Consider the following 21,013-nt stretch of genomic DNA (forward strand, 5'->3'; position numbering starts at 1 on the left):
TTGCTAGCGTTCTGCTATTGAGGATGAAAGTTGATGAGGAATGGGCAGGGAATACACGCCTCATCCTCACGTCCGCCCCGTCTAATCCCCAACTGGTTGGAGGAAGGAATTCCCGTCCGGAGTGGGAAACTCATTAGCTGCCCGTTCAGTAAACAGTAATATCAATATATACAAGGGCTGGCGGGCAGGTAATATCATCCTCGTCCCCATCCCGAACCTGCTTTGGGTATAGAAATGAGTTGAGCCCTGTCACTCCTCGGTTATGTGTTGTCTAAATTTCCATCTCTATCTGCAATGGTGTGGGTCCGACCGAATCAAGTTGAGTTATATGCGACTGAACCATTCGCTGACGGCCAACCGTCCCAAAATTTCGGAGTGGTTTCAATCATATGTACATGATGAAACTACAACGTTTGTCATTCAAAATTCATATAATAATCTTTTTTTAGTTCTATAAAACCTAAACCCTGCTAAAGAACAAGGGGCCGTTGGGTGAACACTTGCTGCATTACCTTATTTTGAATCCTCGAATAAGAGTCTTCTTTTTCGGTCCTTATCGTGATCACCGATAAGATAAGTGAAACATGGTAAACACTTAGGGGCTATTTACCAAACGTTTATATGTAAGCCACGGCCCATAGGGTTCACACCAGACAGAATGACAGCGATATGGAAGTACCAAGAATCGTCTTGTACCCCAATACATTTGTGAAACATCTCCAAGAGTCGATAACACGCATTCAAGGAATCAAGAGATCATGTTGACTTCCATTTCACTATCAGCGACACGAATACTCATTGTATAGGATCCTTGCGCCATACAGTGTTGGAGAACGATATCAACAGGGGTCATAATTTCTAGTCCAACACGTTCGCTAACAAATAGTTGCATACAACTTTGGTTACCTCTATATACATTAACACCAGCCTCTGAGGGCATCATTTTGGACTTGGTTATTTTACTAACTTTTTCTACTGATCCACCAGCTTTGACGATGTTTACTTACACGATTATACGAGCCGAGCTCTGTTTACTGCTAGTTTATGCAACGAGCATGCCAAACCGAAGCCTGTACCTGTAAATTTGAATCATGGTTCAGAAAAATTGCATTCTCAACACAAGCAAAAGTCATGGGGTTCCAAGTGGAACCATATACTGTTCTACAATGATTTTACAATCAAATATTTAACAGCATATATACCATGGAACTATTTAAGATAATAAATTTTTTCTAACTAATAGCACCATCTTTCATCATGAAATAAAGAAAGGGAACACATAGATTATAGAAGATATATTATGATACATTCATCCAAATTAATTTAAAACTCAGTGAACCATTGTATTGTCTTTCATTTCATTACAAACAAACCATCATTCTTGTAAAACACACACACACACAAAAAAAAAACATACGTTTATATATCCATAAACGCATGACCTTCTTTTGAGAACCCATGAAATTATGATAACCTTGAGAACTAGTGCATCATGTGCTATTGCATATGATTTTTTTCCATCGAAGACTAGGATTTAGAATATCGATTGACATATATTCGTTTTGCAATGTGTTTTCTTTTCACATATACGTGTTTCACAATGTGAACCTTTTTAGCATCTTTGTGAAACAAACGTTACACGTAAAAGAGTTTCACATTGTGAACCGCATATACATGAAGCAAATGTATAGTGAAACAAATATATGTTCATTAATACATTAAATGCTAGCCTTACATGAGTAAAATCATGTGAAACAATACGTTAAGATAAAAGTTCTTACGGTTATCACAATATATAGAGTTCTCAAATGATTAAGCCCCTCCACAAACATATGTACAGATACATGTATACATATGCATGTACGGTTGGTTCAAACGAGAACAGTGACCAAATAAGAAAACAAAATTACGGCCTAACCATGTGATTTTACACTAAAATCATGTGTAAAATCACATGTGAGTCAAGCGACCTAGGTCGGGGGCCAAGTCGCCTGCACACCCCTTGCATTGACCATGTTCCTAGTTGTTCTTCTGTTTTCTTATTTTAACCTTGTTCTCATTTGACCCTCCCTCTATACATGTATATTTCTATATATATACATGTTATGTGTGCATACATGTAGTCATGCATGTGTGTGTGCATATGTATGACTGTATATGTATGTATGTGTGCATACATGTAGTCATACATGTATTTCTATATATATACACGCACCTGCACCCACACGCACCTACACCTACACCCACACGCACCTGCACCTACACCTACACCTACACCTACACCCACACGCATATTTGTAGGTATATACTTCAAAGTTCAAAAGAAGGCATGATTTTGGACAAAGATTGCCAAGTCTGGTGTATTTTTCTTTCCATGTGTTTACATTCCCATAACTGATCCAAGATCACTCTTTCTTTGAAACTTTGCCATTTTCACAAGAATAATGGTTAGCCAGATGCGATAGTTCAGAAACATCAATCATTCGTTAGGAATCCAGTCCAAGCCAACAGTAATAAGCATGAGCATTCAGACTACAAATAGCCTATCTGAAGGACTAGAATACTCACCAAACATATGGTGGTTGGCCTATCTGTGATGGATGTGTCCATTCTCTTCAAGTTTTTTTAGATTATTACGTACAAGTTGAACTTTTGTGGATATATGTTCATTGTGACCATCAACATCTTTCATTAGAGCAAGAAGTTGTTCTCTGTATGCTGCACTCAACCGCTTCTTTACACGCAGTTCAGCAGTTAGTTCCTGAATTCTCTTGTCTTTCTCATCCTATGCAAAAGCATATCGATATAACTTTAAGCATGCTTGTCATCTTGCATTATGCAGATATATACTCCCTCCGTCCCAAAACAAACACAACATTTGACTTGATGAGAATATTTGATCTCAGGTATCTAAAATTCCCTAAGTAATGACAAACTAAAAGAAATCTAGTAGATCAAAATCAATTATACAAGTATTTTTAGTGATTACTAATCAGGGAAAAAGGTAAATTTGGATTAAACCCTTACCCAAAAAGGAAATGTTGCATTTTATTTTAGGACAACCAAAAAGAAAATGGCTGCGTTTATTTTCGGTCAGAGGGAGAGTACTATATGAATGCAAAATCCATACACAGGTTTGCTGTGAACTTACAAAAGCTGGGCGTCTCTTTGAAATTGAGACATGAAGTGGATGGTTATGTTCCCTTACAAATTTCCTAACGACCCAATTCCCAGGTTTCTCTCTCTTCACTAAAATCATTGCCATACAACCTTCTCTGCCCTTATTTTTCTTCTGGACCATAATGCTCTCGTTTTTATGATTTTCTGACTCCCCTCTACATCCAAGTCCACGGGAAATTATTGTTCCATCCCTCTCTGACTTCCGAGAAGATAAAACACGAGTAACAAAACCCATCCGCCCTGCATAATCATCATAAAATGCTCTTGCTGCCTCCTCTGAATCAAATAGCATACCCTCACATGGTTCCTGATTTTTGTCAGCTTCACATAGACTTAGTTCCCCCTGAACAGGCACTTCTAGTTTTTCAATATCATCCTCCAATAACATTTGTTTTTTGTCTGCTGCAGAAAAAGAATATAAGTATGATCATTCCGATCAAGAGACATCTAATAAATGAAGTGAGAAGTCAAACATGAGATCAGACATAAAAGGTAACCAAGATCAGAAATAAAAGTTAACCTAACAGGTCTATCAAATCAACATGTAATCAATCTTCAAACCTATTCAATTTGAAGATTGATTACCATTTAGCAGTCAAACAATTAATCATTTCAATTTTGTGAATTCTCCCACTACAGATTTCATGAAATCTAAGGCATAAAAGGGTTGAAATATAGTATTTTGAAAGTGCAATACATACAGGATCCAAGAACTATCCAAGCGATTGTAACCACAAAAACCCAGATTCTCAACAAGATTCACTCCTATTAGTAGGGGAAAATACATAAGGAACTAAAATGGCTTAAAACAGAACAATGTGGATAGCAAGAGACTCACAAAATATATGCTAGAAACCAAAATATTTACACGTTCCTCTGCAGATTCATAAACTGGTTTCAAAGATTCAAACTTCACTTGTGGTGGAGCTTTTTTCTTAGAAAGTTCAATTTCATTCAATCAATACCCCCACACTTAATAATTTTCTCTGCAACACAGGCATGTTAAAGCTCTCTTACCATCCATGGATAGCCTTCTTGAATGTTGTTCCAAGCAATATCCCCTTGCTGACACCTAGATTGTGTTCTACAAGCAGTTGTTGAATCATGACAGAAGGAAAACATTTTTTATTCTTCATATTTGAACAAACCACAATTAATGAACCTCAAAAAGGTAATAAGAGAATTGATTTCCTATTTGAAGTGGCGTCATGTTCGAAAGTGCTCAAAATAGAAATTGCAACTAATAAATTACATTTAAAAGAACTCTAAAGTCGGAACTTAAACAAAAATTGGCAAATCATGATCACCCTTCTTGAGGGTTTGAACTTGCATTCTCGATAAATGTATACTGAACTCTATACAAGTCGGGAGAAATTTGAGGTTTCTTGGGATGTTAGTTGACAAGTTATGCTTAATTTATTATCTCAGGAAAAGAAGAACCGAACCCTGAAATCTCATAATCATTTGATAGTGATACAAAAAACCTAAACTTTTGCAGGAATTAGGATATTAGAACTCACAAATCAAAAGGTCCAGAATTCGGAGGGCAGCATAAACTTGAACAATTCAACGTTGGTGCGTGAGTCGTCGGAGGTGGTGCAGTAAGCTTCGATGGCGGCTATGGTGGCAGCATGGTGGAATGTGAGCAATGAGGGACTGAGAGAGGGGAAGATGGCTCTGAATTGAAGAATCGAACCCTAGAATTTGTATCTACTTATCCTCCCTTCAAATTGGATCATATTTGGTAAATTCGATGTAATTGATACACTTTCGTCGTTGGGGTTTTGGGTGCGATCGTTACAACTCGATCAACCCAACTCAACAAACCCAATATTCATTTATTTATTAGATTTAATATAATTATTAAATCATTATTGATATGTATTAAATTATCACACACCCTTTTTATATACATATATTTTTGATATATTCTTCATTTTTGTTTAACTTATTTGTATATATATATATGTTCAATAACTATGAAAACACACAGACACATACATATATATATATATATATATATATATATATATATGTATGTAAATTGGGAAAAATTAATGGAATGTGATATACTTAAAATTGAAGGAATACAAATAAATTGTACTAAATGAATGATGAAAAAAATTATAAGTAGACTAGACAAAAACAACATATTTAAGGTTAAGAAAATATTTAATGTACCAAATTATCAACCTTACTAACCCGACCAACCTGCACGGTTTGGATTAGGTTGACTTGCAGATTTCCACCATTATTGACCTAGTTGGGACTTCTTCCCGAAAATGAATTGTAAGTCCGTCTTAACTTTCGAAACCTTTGTCCTTGTTAAAATCTTTCATTTTAACCTCCTACAGCATTTAATTTGAGGTATCATCCATGTTTTGAAATTTTGACCAATTTTAGGTATTTTGGATGATTAGTGGATTTGACTAAGATTTGTTATGAATCTGAGTTTGGGTTTTACTTTTGATACAAAAAATAGTGGTCACTAAGTTGGAAGTTTTAATGACAAAAAATAGTGGTCATTAACTAGTTGGTTTTACTTACAAATGCTAATAACAAAAAAAAAATGGAAGCTTTAATTACCAAAAATAATGGTGACTAACTAGTTGGTGTTATTTAAGAACGATAGTGACAAAAATGATGATCACTAAATTAAAAGTTTTGGTAACAAAAAAGTAGTGGTTAATGACTTAAAATAATTAGTGACCAAAAATAATGGTACTAACTAAACATAATATTTTCTAAAATGCATCCTATAAACAAAAATTCTTGTAACTATTGAGTTTAATATTTTATCATTAAGTTTTTAATTATGTATTCAATTTTAAAAAATATCATAACTAAATAAATTGCAGCGTTAAATAAATGTATATAATATTCAAAGTTTTCAAATTGGGCTGTAAAATTTGGCTCAAATTTTCAAAATAAACCTAATCGAATGAACGATTCTAACAACCTGCTTTTCCTTTCTACTTTTTTGCAACTATCCTTGGATTTGGCCCAAAGACTCGATTCAATAGTTGTTGGATCATAATTTCAGGTTTTTCGGTTGTCTCTTGTTTTATTCAAGTTTAGCTATGTATATGGACACAAATTGCTACCAAGCATTGTGATAAAGTTTTGTAAGCTAGGAATGGCAACGGGCCGGGTATTGGTATCCTTATCCCCAAAACCGATAAGCTTATTTGGTTTCTAAAAATGTATCTTTTTTTTATCATGGTTTAATTGATTCCCTACTAAACGGGATTTAGTTCAGACTAATTTTCTTTAGCTAATCTGACAGCTTATTGCTGATAGCCTTCGGCTTGTGTTTTCAGCTTATCGCTGACAGCCTTCAGCTAATCTGACATGTCATTGCTGACAGCTTTCAGCTTATCGTTGACAACTTACAGTTAATGTGACAGGTTATTGCTGACAGCCTTCAACTCGTGTTTTCAACTTATCGTGACAACTTTCAGCTTATTGTGACAACTTTCAGCTATCACTTGCTGATGTTGTCAAGGAATCCTGTAAGACTAGTTTTGTTGGTTAACATGTTGACTATAAAAGGTTTTTTTTTTTTGCCAAAAATATGTCTATATTTGTTCAAAATAACACATTTAATTTTATTATAGATGTTAACTTCATTTTAACTAATTATTGATATATTTTCATTTCTAAATTCTGAAGAGTCATAGTTCAAAGTTATTTCAAAAGTACAAATCTGAAATAACATCGCACTTTCGATGATAATTTATATCTGTAAAATAAGTTTCTGATATGATTTAATTTTTCAAATTAACCCGTGTAACACACGGGATGGAACCCAGTTACTTAATATTTTGTTTTTTTTAATCTAAAAACTGAAAATACGAAATTACTGGATAATACAAATTACATAATATACAAAGGGAAGGGTGATGGACATCGTGTGCAGTATGGATAGCCGGATGCTTAACACCATGAACGGCAGTGCGGTCCGACGTCTTAGCTGCAATCAGTCGACTCCACCTTACTTCAATCGAATCAATCGTCCCAACCATTCTGATCATCCTCATTTTCCTAATAATATAATGCGGTTGTGTTTTTTTTTTATATTTTATCTCATTGGAATTATATATAACTGGGGTTTCATTTAAAGGTGGAGAACATGCAATGCTACCACGTGTAATCGTAGCTACGTACGTGTTCATTTGATTGATCAACTCTCTGATCACTTATCCTGCTTCTGTATATGATATATATATACTGTGTGTGTGTGTGTGTGTGAGAGAGACTACGCATTTCTACATTTTAAATTAGGGTTTTGAGAGGCTAATAGAAAGGGATGGAAGTGGAAGGGTACAAGGAGAAAAGAGAGCAGGAGGAAGTGAAGAAGAAGAAGGAGGAGGATGTGATGGAGAAGAGGAGAGAGGTGATACGAGAAAGCATCATCTCCAGGAGTAAAGATGGTGGTAAGATAGCCGATGATCCTGATGACATTCTGGCTTTCTCTCGATCTGTTCACAAGGTTGATTCATCTCTCGAGTGACGAAAACAGTCTGTTTACAGTTTCCTACTAATGGCATATGTGTACATAACAGTTTATGAAATAGCATATGGAGTTCCTTATATGGATTGAAATGAGTGGGGATAGGGCAGGTTTTGCCGCCTCATCCCCATCCCCACAATCGAATTATGATCTATTCTCATACCCCTAGCTCCCAAACTTGAAGGCTAACTTAGAGCAATACTTGTTCGAGAGTAATAACAGGGGTGGTAAAAAATGACCCAATCCGCTAATCCAACCTAGAATTACCGGGTTGGGTTGAGATTTTCAACTCATTTAAATAAATAAGTTAATCATCTAATCTATTTAAATAAATGGGTTGAGTTACCTGCTTTAAACTTGTTTACAACCTGTTTTTAACCAGTTTCCAACTTATTTAAAATATTATATAATTTTATTTTATTTTTAATATATATCTAGTATTCTAATTTTTTATTTTATTCTTAATTAAAATCCTAAGATGAAAGTTCAAATTTCAATCGCATCCATTACTTTTAATCATCATGCAACCCTAAGAAAACACTTTAGTCCATTACTCTATTATTGCCTCCAAACTTTGAGATTGGTGAAAGTGGAAGTCAGTTACTTAGAATTTAAAATTTTTCAATTTATTTTAAACAATATATTTGTTGTGGATAGGGGTGAACACGGGTTGGGTTGGGCGGTTTATGACATTTTTACAACCCAACCCAATTATGACGGTTTGGGAAATCTCAACCCAAACCCAATCCTTACGGGTTGGATTGAGTTGACGGGTTATTAAAATTCATAAAATTGGTAAATGAAATATGATAAATAATACTAAAAATATATCCAACAAAGTCATTAGTTATTACATTCATCCAAAAATATATCTAAATCCTCAAGTCTTCGAATCAAATTTCAAAAGTTTGATACGAGCAATAGACTTATCATTTTCATATGTCAAAGTATGTGTCCTCTGCAAGATTGGTCATAATTCTTCTTAAACACTGAGAGCTGTAGAAAGCTAGAAACATAACTTTTTAGTTTCTGTTCGTAATTCTCATTCTCATTTTATTATTATCTACTTTAGCGAAAAATTTATTTTTTCTCTGATGACACATGCCACCCTTTCAATTTCAACCCATATAACACAAAAACAGGTCCTAAATCTTGATTACAAATATATTAGCTTTCTAATCTTATTAAATTTATGGACAATTTAATAATTCATGGTATTTCAAAATCGTAAAGGGATAACTGGCTAAGGTCGTAAGGGACGGACCGACGGAGGGTTTGTCGTGGAATGAAGAAATCTTTGAAAATTGAAATTGTGAATTTATGATGGAAAAGAAACTTAGAAATACATAACTTGAAGCAAGGACGAAGGGACTAGGGTTGGTGTTTCATATTTTTATTTCTGTTGGGTTAACACTTACGAGGTTAAGGGATAAGGCTTAAGGGTTATTGGGTTAAAGGTTTAAAACCTTAAGGGTTATAGTTATAAGCAATTCAAATTCCTAAACACCTTCTTAATTTTTATAAATATCATATATATATATATATATATATATATATATATATATATATACACACACACACATAATTTTATAAAAAAAATACATTAGTGGCGGGTTAGCGGTTTGGATTGAGTTAAGTTATGCTAACCCAATTTCAACCCTCTTAATTAACGGTTTGGCAGTTTGACAGGTTGGGTTTAATTGGGTTGTTAGTAGGTTGGGTTGCGCAGATTTCGCGGGTTAACGGTTTTTTGTTCACCCCTAGTTGTGGACGTGTTTTGTTCAAATTTTAAACAATTTGTTTGTATTTGTAGTTGTGTTGTGTTTTATCCAAAAAATTAAATAGTCTAGTCTTTTTTTATTTAAAGTTTTAAAATTAAATGGGTCAACTCAGGTTTAACCCATTTATATAACAAATTAGGTTAAGAAAATTATAAACAGATCAACCCGTTGTCAATCCATTTAAATAACAAGTTAGGTTGGGTTGAAAAATCTCAATACATTTAATTAAATGAGTTGGGTTGAAAGTTTCAACAATTTTAATAAATAGGTTAAACCAAACCCAACTTCACCTGATCCATTGTCACCCTGGTTAATAACTCAAACACAAACTTGAAGAATATCTGCAAAGATGGACCTGCAAAAACGATCAATCGTGAATGGAGATCAGAAATCAAGAGTTGGGGTTTTCGTACGCTTGCTATGCGAATGTGATTGAGAGAAAGAGGGGGGATCGATGCAACAGGATGTTATGTAGGTATCTTTGTTTCCAACGATTTCTTCAACAATACAACAAATACAGAGACCTCTGAGTGATGATGATGTTCACAATAAAGAAAGGATGGTTTGAAGTTGCTAAATAGGTGGAAGAAAGCTATAAAGAGGGGAGGAAGAAAGCTTGAACGAAGAAAGTGAAACTCAATGCTTCAACGTTGGTGGTTGTACAGTAAAAAGTTGTACATTATGCTTTGTTAGTTGTAATTCATAGTTTTTTTTAACTTTATGTAAAAAATGGTTCTATATTGTGTTTTGATTGACATTTGTGTAACCAATACAACCCAATCTCAACCGTCCATTTCATTTGATGAATATGTGATTTCATAGAAGTTTTGATTGTTTCATAATATAAAGTATTAATCATAATTAATGAACTCTATTTATATTCCATAAATATTCAAATCATAATAAATGATCTCTCTTCATTTCTATAAATATCTCAATTAATTGAGTTGCAAGGGTTGTACAAATACACCAGGTTGTAAAAGAAATATACCCTATATATATATATATAATTTTGATCATATGGTTTGATTTAAAGTTGTTTTTAATTAGATATCAATTCATCGAGAAACCAGGTCGAAGATGTATAATTCTCAGACAACATGGAAGCCTCGGATGTTTCAATCGCACTCTCCAATTCCAGTTTCGATCACTTCATCGTCCAAAAAAGTCGTGATGTTAGCATTGACGAGAGCCTCATGGAATAAATAAAGACATCTTTAATTATATAAGGTTTTCAATTGTACACAAAATCTTTCAAAAGCTGAAAGAAAAAGGTTTCTAAAATTAGTAAGTTCACAATGTGCATCTACAGGCAAAGTTGCAAAATCAACAAGCAATGCCGAGAATCCATGACATCCTACAGATTTCTGTATGTGATGAATTAGCCTTGTTCTTTTTCGGGGAAAAAAACTATCTATCTACGGGTTTCAATCTCGTTCGACTCTATCTCATTCACGTTGTTTACAATTTCTTGAATCTTTTTTGATAAAGATTGATTGTGTTCTTCAATGTGCTCGAAAATCATTTCCAGATGCCGTTTGTAGGTGGCTGATCTTCTTTTCTCGGTTGCTAGTTGCTGTGAGAGTTCACGAACCTTATCATGTTCATTCTGCAAAAACCGAATCAGAGGTTGCAATAAGTTGGATGTAATCTAGAATGGACATTAAAGGCCGAATGAAAGGTTGCAAGAAGTAAATGGCATCATCCACAAGATTATTGTAACCCCATCAAAAGATTGGGGTCGAGTAGCACCAACGATGAGGAATGTTTTACACGAGCTACATATCATGAGACCATGCAACCAGCTCGACCATCACTCATAGCTCCACGCTAATTTAGGCCAATGATTATGCTAATTAAGTGTATGTGCGCAGTTACAGATTTCATCTTCAGGTGTGCCGACATACCTAAAACACAAAACCACTCAACAGAACAAGATTTATGAAAAGAAATATCGACACACCAGCAGTCTTTTCACTAAGATCACTGCATTCTTATAGGGAAATAGATATCCTCAGATAGACCTTCCCTTGCTTTCTAATGTGAATTCTTCTCCATGAAGGGAAAGATATGGAAAGTAGAATCTCTCATGGGGGATAAGACTAACGAGTATGCTTTCCACAACAAACATGAATCATAATTTGGGTAAAAGTTCTAAAATATAATCAGCTATGTCAACCACAAACAGAGAATCCCAACCAGATTCATGTCGCTAACCAGCAACTGATTTCCAATCCAAAATTCATACCAAGTTAGATAATTGCTACTTAATCAATCAGACCCATCAAACTTCGATATTACTTTTCATAACATCCTAATTTAAAAAAGCCAAAGTGAGTCTAAGAAAAGGCAATGATTGATAACAATAACCTTTTACCTAGCAGATACCACCAGAAATTTGCGAACATGTAGATCTTAAATAAATTTCTGTTAGTGATTTTTAACATTTCATTCTTTCCTTGTCGATAGGACTTGCAATTTCTTTTGAGTAGCATATTAATGAGTTTCAGCACATCTATTTTTCCATCATGAACCAGCACATTGTCTCTTCCGCGATTGTGTAGTAACCTGTTAATCATTCATAGGCTTGTGCTGGCTTTGATATATATATATATATACACACACACACACATAATTAAGCTGGTAGAATATCAACTCTTGCATTAATTGCTTCTGTTTTCCGTATGTACTGCTTCTCCTATTGCCTTATTCTTCCTGCCTATAACTCAGCCCATATGCTTTTCCATTCTCTTTTTACATCAAATAACTTCCTTTGTTATCCAAATAAAGAGAAACAGATATAAAGTACACCAAACCATGTTGATCAAAATAGGAAAGCAATCACCAGTTATCTCACAATAAGATAACTCGAACAAAGTCGACTCTCAAAAGATAACAATAAAGAGATAGTCAAATAACTTGGGACACAAAACATTTCCTACTTAGCCATATTTTTAATGTTTCTTGTTTTGAAAACAGAGTTACATTTAACTTTAAATTTGACATATCTCTGGTCTTAACTGATTGGAATCAGCCCACTGGTATTCTTTATCATACATCTTTACATTTGATTGTTTACACCAATATATGTGATGAACCCAAAGTTATCTCATATTATTAAACTGGTCCTGCTAGTTTTGGTATCTCGAAATTTAGTAGCATTTGTAACAAGTCAGACATAGTGGTGCACAGGCAGGTGGTTAACTAAAGAACGTGTGGACACAAGTGGCTATTAAGAAGCATGTGGGTTCCCAATAGGTGCCTATTACACTGTGATATGCAACATTTCCTTTTTGGAACTTCCATAAAATATTCGAAAAAACATATTGAACTTGAGCGACATGTCGTATCCTTATATATAAGAATGTGTGTGATTATTTGGTATTGAGTAAAGGAGATCCCTTACAATCTATTCACTATTTTGAAGTTTTGAATATGTCCAACCCCTCCTCCAACCCCCTATTTTCCCACTACCAATTAGAATAGTGCCTTCAAGTATAAGCACACTTTCAAATAAAAATAGGAATCTAGCTTCAGAAAACACATGAGAAAGCAACATTTCTTGTGGGATGGAGAAGGTACTTGTTTTCAATGTCATGAATTGTCAAGTTCTTCATACTAAAAACTTTGCTGAAAATCAATTCGATATGCTAAGTTCCTGTTTTCGTACTTATGTAACTTATCAAATTGAGTATTCGTCTAAATCTGGGGCCAACTTTGCAGAAAAATAAAACAGCTTATTGATATCATCATGATAAAGACAAAAGTTTTTTATATGTCTTCTATTTCATAGGCTGCTACTCTTTTGAAACAGAAGTAAAAAAAGAATCTCTGATAATAAATTGGGCATTTAGTTTAGATATGTTTTTCACTAGTAATTAAGATCAAGAGTTTTGAGTCATTCATTGTCTTACGACATGTCTTAATTAAGCGACTTTCGAATCAAGCTCTAGGCATTGGTTTAAACTTTCAGATTGAAGGTGGAGTCGTGCATCTCAAAGACTAAGATTTTTCGTTCCTCGTGTCTTAATTACCCTTTCTTGTTTGATGCTTTTGTGTACTCCATTCTTCCTTATGTTAACATTGACTAACTTGGCATTTCATTTTGTTAGATATCATACTCCTCTTGGATTCATCTTGTTGGTCAAGATTCATATCAAGAACGTTCATATTTAAAGGTATCAAAATAAAATGAAAAGGAAATTTGAAATAAAGAGAAATTTTTACATATTTGCTATGATGTATATACATGAATTCAATCAAACAAACTACTAAGTGCTACGCAAGGATGGTTTGTACTAAAACCAAACACCCACTTAAAATACATCATTGTGCTAGCCTAGATGATGCTTTATAACTATATCTGGTCTTAAGATCTTCACTTTCGAACTCTTCTCCTTTTTCAACTTCTTCAAACCTTTTAAGCAACCTTTCTTTTTCTCACACACTTTTAACAAGTCGGGGCTCTTCACATGAACATCCGTTCTACTCTTTGGGTTAGATGACAGGTTTGCGTACACCCCTCCCCCTCCGCGGAAGCATCTTTGGGTGGGATATACTAGGCTCATTTAGTTTGGTTTACTCATTTCTAACACATGGACTATTTGATCTATGTTGTATGTTCTTGTTATCATTTTATCTTTTTCACTTGTTCATTAAAACCTCATGTTTTTCTGTTTTCACATCATGTTTATCTTAAAATTCTAAAATAACAAGTGAAGCACTTCAAATTGTGCAACCCAGATTCAATTCCTGGCCTAAATGGACCTGTTGGAGCCTAAGTCTCATAAAGGTAACCAAGGTATATCACACGAATAAGAAATAGAACTCATCTACCTAGAAAAAATTTCAGGGTAATCACATAAATTATGTTGCAAGTGGTTTAACAGCAATATAACATATACAATGACAGAATTAAGCAAATATATAAATATTGGTAGGCTGCACTTTAGGAAGTAGACAAACCGGGTATTGGTCATAAATCAAGTCCCCGCGGCCTCTTCCAGGTGTTAACGGATGAGTGTGCTCCTTGACAAATTTCGTGATTACCCATTTGCCGGAACTTACTTTCCTAACTAAAACCATTGCTCTACAACCAACCCGTGTTTCTGCTCTTTGTCGGACTATTTTTTCACGTTTGTCTGGCATCCTAAAACCCTCTTTATTGCAAACAAGAGCTCTTCCTATGGCAGTTCCATCACACCTTGATCTAGAGAGCTTGCTTACACGGATAACGAATCCCACTCTCGTTGCATATGCATTGTAAAATGCATGTGCTGCCCCTTCAGACTCAAACTCCTGCCCAACATAGGGTTCTTCCACAAGAAGTGAGTCATTAATTGTGTGGGCCCCATCCAAAGGAAGCATCCCTCTTTCTGATTCATCATGATCCATTTTAATATCATGGTTGTTCTGAAATACCCCTTCAATAGAGCATCCTACTATACCATCTTCATCTCCTTTCCTGCCTTCCATGTCAGCAGAATTCAATAATTCCTCACTGTTGACATCATCATCAACCTCAAAATCCACTGCAAAACAGAAAATTACAAAAAAAATATGAACTCTACTTCACTTAGACAAGTAATTACAATTCAACTTTCAGCACATTTGGATTTTGCATACGTATCTGCCTTTCCCTCTGTTTGGCATTAGAACAATGCAATAGATAAAACACCAAACTTCATTAGATATCCAATCAAAATTAGCCAACAAAAATTTCAAAAACGAACAGTATATGAATGCGAACTTTAGTAGCAGAAATCAGATAATTTAAAACTAAAACTACTTGCATAGAATCAAAATTCACAAACACCATCAAGCATTACCCATTTCATATACTTTCCCCTCTTAGCTACTAAATCAAATACGAAAATCAGCTTACAAAAAGATATATCTGTTTGAAATATGATATCTCCTGATGAAAAATTTACGCTTCCCCAAAACATAAACTAAAAGCCAATAAATAAAAAAGTTATTGTTTGAAGGAACCCTGGTGTAGTGTCTCATCCTCGTTCGAAGGGCCACATTTCTATGGAACTTCTGAAAGAAGTTTGGCAAAGAAAATTGAAGAAGTGACATGGGTTTGCATTGAAACTTGAGGAACAGAAAGAGAAAGGGTCAGAACTTACTCAAACTTCCAATTGAAATTGTGATGATCCTGGTACGAGGATCGTTTTGAGCTAATAGTGATGAACAGAGAGAGAGAGAAAAGGGAGGGAGGTGCAGTTGAGGATTATATAAATGGATGGATGTCGAGTGTGATGAAGCCGTTTACGAGCAATTTGGGTGTTTATGCTTCAAAACACAGGGGAAATTACAATTTCAGTTACCAAATTATAGGTTTGGTTTTAAATACAAATAATGCAAGTCTTACAAACCATAATCAAAGTTTATAGTTTGTGTATGCGCGCAATATGTTAGAAGCCATGAATTTTAACAATTTTGAACATCTATTGGTTTTATAAGATAAGATTTAACGATGATATAGATTACACTTGGTATTTACATATTAATACAATTTGAATGAATAAGAGTTATGGTTTCAATTACAGACTATCGATGAAAAAAATTGTATGACAGTTTAAAATCCAATATATTTAAAATTCAACATATTTAAACGACTCCACAAATGTATTCGATTTACACCAAGAGCAAAGAACCAAGAAACTTGAGTTTTAAGATAAACACTCAAAACTAATAAAGAAAACTACAAATTTGACAGATCATAAGTCATGAAAAGACAAAAAAATATGGATTTTAGAATGAAATTTCAACTGCTTACCCTTTTTCTTGTCTATAAACTCAAATTAAGGTTGAATTAATACATGTATATATATATATATATATATATATATATATATATATATATATATATATTTCAAAAAACCCAAGAACATATTATACAGTGCAATTTGGACAGTCTAATCCCAAAATATATTGTATATATATAAATAAATAATATAAAAATATAAATCGTAAATATTAAAAATATTTTTTCACGGTATATATAATATATAATAATATAATTAAGTTAAAAACTATTCAATATTAGACTCATTTTGAATGTATTAACGAGAAGATTATAATGATGTAACTTGTTAAAATAAAAATGTATTTTTAAACATGTTTTAATTGATATACGATTATATATGTTAATTTGATAAAGGTTTAAAATGAAACATTTAAAAGTAAAAGACGTAAAGTAAATTAATTAACTAATTATAGAGGTATAAAATGTAAATTTAAAAATTTTAAAATCGTTTGTGAGAGAGGGAGTGTGTGTGAGGAGAAAAGGGAGTGAAAAATTAAAAAAGTGAAAAAGTAGTATAAAAGATATCTTGATCATTTAGGGGGTGTTTGGTTGGGGGTATTGCTAGGTAAGGAATGACAATGACAATGAAAAATATGGTTTGGTTAGATATAATATAATGGGCCCATTATAGCAAACCCATTAATTTCCATTCCTGAACTAATCGGGGGGAATGAAATTTTTATTCCCACGTCTTCACATCGCGTCTTCTCCATATTGGAATCAAAGATGAGGGTTCTTCAATCTTCTGAAAATTTCATCGATTTCTTCACTTTCTCATCCGATAGGTTCGAAAAGATCTTGGTTTTCCACAAGATTCTGTGGTGCGAACAGAACGCCGGTGGTGGGTTTCCAATCAAATCGATCCATGGCCACTCAATCGAAGTAATCGGTTTACGACTTCACCGTTAAGGTCTGTGAACTTCGTTTTATGTTTCGTTTATAGGGTTTTTGAAACGATGTACAGACTTGCCTTTTCACCGATTAGGGTTCTTCATGGCCACTCAATCGAAGCAATCGGTTTACGACTTCACCGTTAGGGTTTTTGTCGATTAAAGATTGTGGGTTTGTGGGAAATCATGTGTAGATGTACAGACTTGCCTTTTCACCAATTAGGGTTCTTCAATCTTCTTCACTTTTTTTTTAACGATTAAGGTTCTTCAGTCGTTCTAGGGTTTTTAATGATTTCCTAGTATTAACCAAACAGCATCAATGCAATATTCATTCCCATTTTCATTCCCTGTCATTACCATTTTCATTCCCATTTTCATTCACATGTCTGAACCAAACAGGCCCTTAGTATTTTAAGATTTAAGACTTTTGCTAAATTTGCTTAATAATAATTAACTAATTATAGGGGTATAAAGTGTAAATTTAAAATTATCATTTTAAAATCGGTTTGTGAGAGGGTGAGTGTATGTGAGGAGAGAAGTGGGTGAAAAAGTAAAAAAAATAAAAAAATAGTATAAAGGGTATCTTGGTCATTTAGTATTTTAAGACTTTAAGACTTTTGTTAAATTTGCTTAATAAGATAGTATAGATAGTTGAGGTATTTATGGATAATTATCAGAAATTATTAATTACTAGAAGGGTACTCGTACAATGCAGCGAGATATATCTCGATTTTAGTGTTTCATTTTATTTTTTTTGGTCTCCATCGATATTATAATATGGATTTATGTAGTTTTGAACAAGCAATAATGTTTTTTAAATATATAAATTTGAAGATATCATAATTTTTTTTTTAAATATATAGAAGTTGCTCATTTTTTATGTAATTTCTTTAGTTCAATTTTTTATTATAATTTAATTTAGATTTAGTGACAAATTAATTCTGCTAAAACTCAATAATTATTCTAATTATATTTTAGATATATTTAAACTGAGAATTTTATCATGTATTTGATTGTGTTTATCTACAGTTAGTTACACAAATTCAAATATGGAGCTTAATAAGTTGTACATATGTAAAATTTACTTGTAATCTTGAATTATAAGTAATATACATTAATAAACAGTACTTCATGTATAAAATATGGTTTTTGATAGTTTTTGTCAAATTTTAATAATATAGTATATATATACATATATAAAGAAGATGATAAAGTTCATTTACTATGAAAATGACTGTGAATTAGTAAACAAAATAAAATCATATTAAGATGTGGTTTGAAATCAAAAGGTTTATAAAACAATTCTCCCCAACTAAACTAACCGGGTATATAGTATACGCTATTTAAGGCAAAGTCTATGAAGGATGAGATATATCTATACTATATTATAAAATATTTGACAAAAACTCTTGAAAACCATTTTTTATGCGTAAAGTATTGTTTACTAATGCATATTACTTTAAACTCAAAATTACAGTAGTAGATTGTGCGTAATTACAACTTATTAAAGCTCCATATTTTAATTCGGGTAACTAACTGCAGATAAACATAATCAAATACATGATAAACATCTCATTTTAAATATAAAAACTCTAAAATATAATTAGATTAATCATTGAGTTCTAACAGAATGCTTAATTATTATCTTTATAAAATATTATATTATTAAACCAAAAATAAATTATTTCATTATTAAACTTAAATTAAATTATAAATAAAATAATTTGTACTATATTATAAAGCATTTGACAAAAACTCTTAAAAACTAATTTTTATGCGTAAAATACTGTTTATTAATGCATATTACTTAAAACTCAAGATTACAAATAGATTGTGCGTAAGTACAACTTATTAAAGCTCCATATCTGAATTTGTTTAACTAATTGCAGNNNNATATATATTTTAAATAGTTGATCATTATTGTTTTATTAAAAACACATAAAATCGTATTATAATATCGACAGAGACAAATAATAAAATAGAACATTAAAATCGAGATGTGTCTCGCTGCATTGCATTAGTACTCTTCTAATATGATATATATCAATATGAATTTTTTTACTTACAGAAATAAAACAGTTGTTTTCCTAATTAACTTTAGGAAAATGTAGCATCAATTTACAAAATTTGATAAATAAAACCGTTGTTAAACAAGCCATTCAAACCCACATTGAGGTGACATAAATCAACTAAACTACAATAAATTTGTATCATCAATTGAGTTTCAGAAAATATAAAGGGACACAAGAAAAACATTACATTGTAAAGAATTCCACAACGGTATTTGGCCTAGCGGTATTGTAGTCATTAGCCTTCTAGGAGGTCAGGGGTTCAAACCTCACCATAGATGAGAAGAGTGTGAGTTTATTTGTTGTATTTGCCGTATATAAATATTATATACTTCAAAAAAAAAAGGAACATGAAGTGGTGGCACACGACGCTGTATACTCCAATGTAGGTCAGTCCTCGTGTCATGACCACTTGTTCGGTCTAATTTACCCGCAAGGTTATCAGCCAATGATATTGAGTGTACACCGATTAAATAATTAATTTGATACTAATATCGATATACTTTTGTTAAATTTTTATGATATCTTCAAGTTTATAATTTATTCAAAAATAAAAACATGATCGCTTTTTCAAAACCACATTAGACCATACTATAACATCGACTGAGATAAAGAATAAAATGAAATATTAAAATCAATATATATCTCGCTGCATTGCGCGAATACCCTTATAGTATTCTTTAAATATTGGTGAAATATTTAAAATAAAAGATATTTTAAAGTTAAGCATAAAACTTTTTAAATATTTCAGTTTTAATTTTCTATTTTAAAAAACTAGAAGTGTACTCGCGCAATGCAACGAGATAAATCTTCATTCTAAAGTCTACCTTTTATTCTTTGTCTCTATCGATATGATACAATTTTATGTGGTTTCGAGAAAACGATAATGTTTTTTATTATTTGAATGAAATATAAATTTGAAGATAACATAAAATTTTGAAAATAATAAAATCGATATTAATATCAAATTAACTATTAATAGTTATCGTTTTTTGGTGTAACTTATTTAATTCAATTCTTTATTATTAGAAGAGTACTCGTGCAATGCAGCGAGATACATATCGATTTTAATGTTCTATTTTATTATTTGTCTATGTAGATGTTATAATGCGATTTATGTGTTTTTAAGAAAACATTAATGATTTTATTTTTGAATAAAATATAAATATGAAAAAATATATATCAATGTTAATATCAAATCAATATTTAAAAGTTCTCATTTTTTTATTATAATTTAATTTAAGTTTAATAACGAAATAATTTATTTTTGGTTTAATAATATAACATTTTATAAAGATAATAATTAAGTATTTTGTTATAACTCAATGATATCCTAATTATATTTTAGATTTTTTACATTTAAAATTAGATGTTTATCTGGTATTTGACTATGTTTATTTGCAGTTATTTACACGAATTCATATATGGAGCTTTAATAAGTTGTAATTACACACAATCTACTTGTAATATTGAGTTTTAAATAATATGCAATAAAAAACAGTATTTTACGCATAAAAAGTAGTTTTTAAGAGTTTTTATCAAATGTTTTATAATATAGTATAAATTACGTGTTTTTAAGAAAGCAATAATGATTTTATTTTTGAATAAAATATAAATTTTGAAAATATCGTAAAAATTTGAAAAAAATATATATCAATTTCAATATCAAATCAACAATTTAAAAGTTCTCATTTTTTATGTAATTTCTTTAAATTTTTTTATTATAATTTAATTTAAGTTTAATAATGAAATAATTCATTTTTGGT

At 32.2% G+C, this 21,013-nt stretch overlaps 2 protein-coding genes across 5 annotated transcripts; both read right to left on the reverse strand.

Annotated features, from left to right (window-relative positions):
* Positions 1 to 739: 739 nt before the first annotated feature.
* On the reverse strand, positions 740 to 4,995 carry LOC112519062 (protein FAR-RED IMPAIRED RESPONSE 1-like). Of its 4 annotated transcripts, none has more exons than XM_025127005.1 (5): positions 4,701 to 4,995; positions 4,198 to 4,264; positions 3,152 to 3,579; positions 2,569 to 2,785; positions 740 to 1,076 (listed from the first exon to the last, which is right to left on the reverse strand). In XM_025127005.1, the coding sequence occupies exons 2-4, from the start codon at positions 4,202 to 4,204 to the stop codon at positions 2,588 to 2,590; spliced, it is 633 nt and encodes a 210-aa protein (XP_024982773.1). In that variant the 5' UTR covers positions 4,205 to 4,264; positions 4,701 to 4,995; the 3' UTR covers positions 740 to 1,076; positions 2,569 to 2,587. The 4 variants fall into 4 exon arrangements, with proteins under 4 accessions (XP_024982773.1, XP_024982772.1, XP_024982775.1 ...); XM_025127004.1 differs by having other exon boundaries at positions 3,152 to 3,582; positions 4,701 to 4,980; XM_025127007.1 differs by lacking the exon at positions 4,198 to 4,264 and having other exon boundaries at positions 4,701 to 4,980.
* A 5,723-nt stretch (positions 4,996 to 10,718) lies between these two features.
* Positions 10,719 to 15,696, reverse strand: LOC112519915 (protein FAR1-RELATED SEQUENCE 5-like). Its single transcript, XM_025128235.1, has 3 exons — positions 15,606 to 15,696; positions 14,440 to 15,005; positions 10,719 to 11,083 (listed from the first exon to the last, which is right to left on the reverse strand). Coding segments are annotated over exons 1-3 (762 nt in total). The 5' UTR covers positions 15,607 to 15,696; the 3' UTR covers positions 10,719 to 10,888.
* Positions 15,697 to 21,013: the final 5,317 nt, after the last annotated feature.

The sequence above is a fragment of the Cynara cardunculus genome (assembly GCF_001531365.2).
Source record: "Cynara cardunculus var. scolymus isolate 2C chromosome LG 10, CcrdV1, whole genome shotgun sequence".
In the NCBI taxonomy this organism is placed as follows: Eukaryota; Viridiplantae; Streptophyta; class Magnoliopsida; order Asterales; family Asteraceae; genus Cynara; species Cynara cardunculus.

Excerpts from the sequence above, each read along its gene's own strand:
- LOC112519062 (XM_025127004.1), bottom strand. Across the intron at positions 2,786-3,151 it reads CAAAGAGACGCCCAGCTTTT|GATGAGAAAGACAAGAGAAT; the intron begins GTAAGTTCACAG and ends GCTTTTGCATAG.
- LOC112519915 (XM_025128235.1), bottom strand. Across the intron at positions 11,084-14,439 it reads TGATTTATGACCAATACCCG|AATGAACATGATAAGGTTCG; the intron begins GTTTGTCTACTT and ends CGGTTTTTGCAG.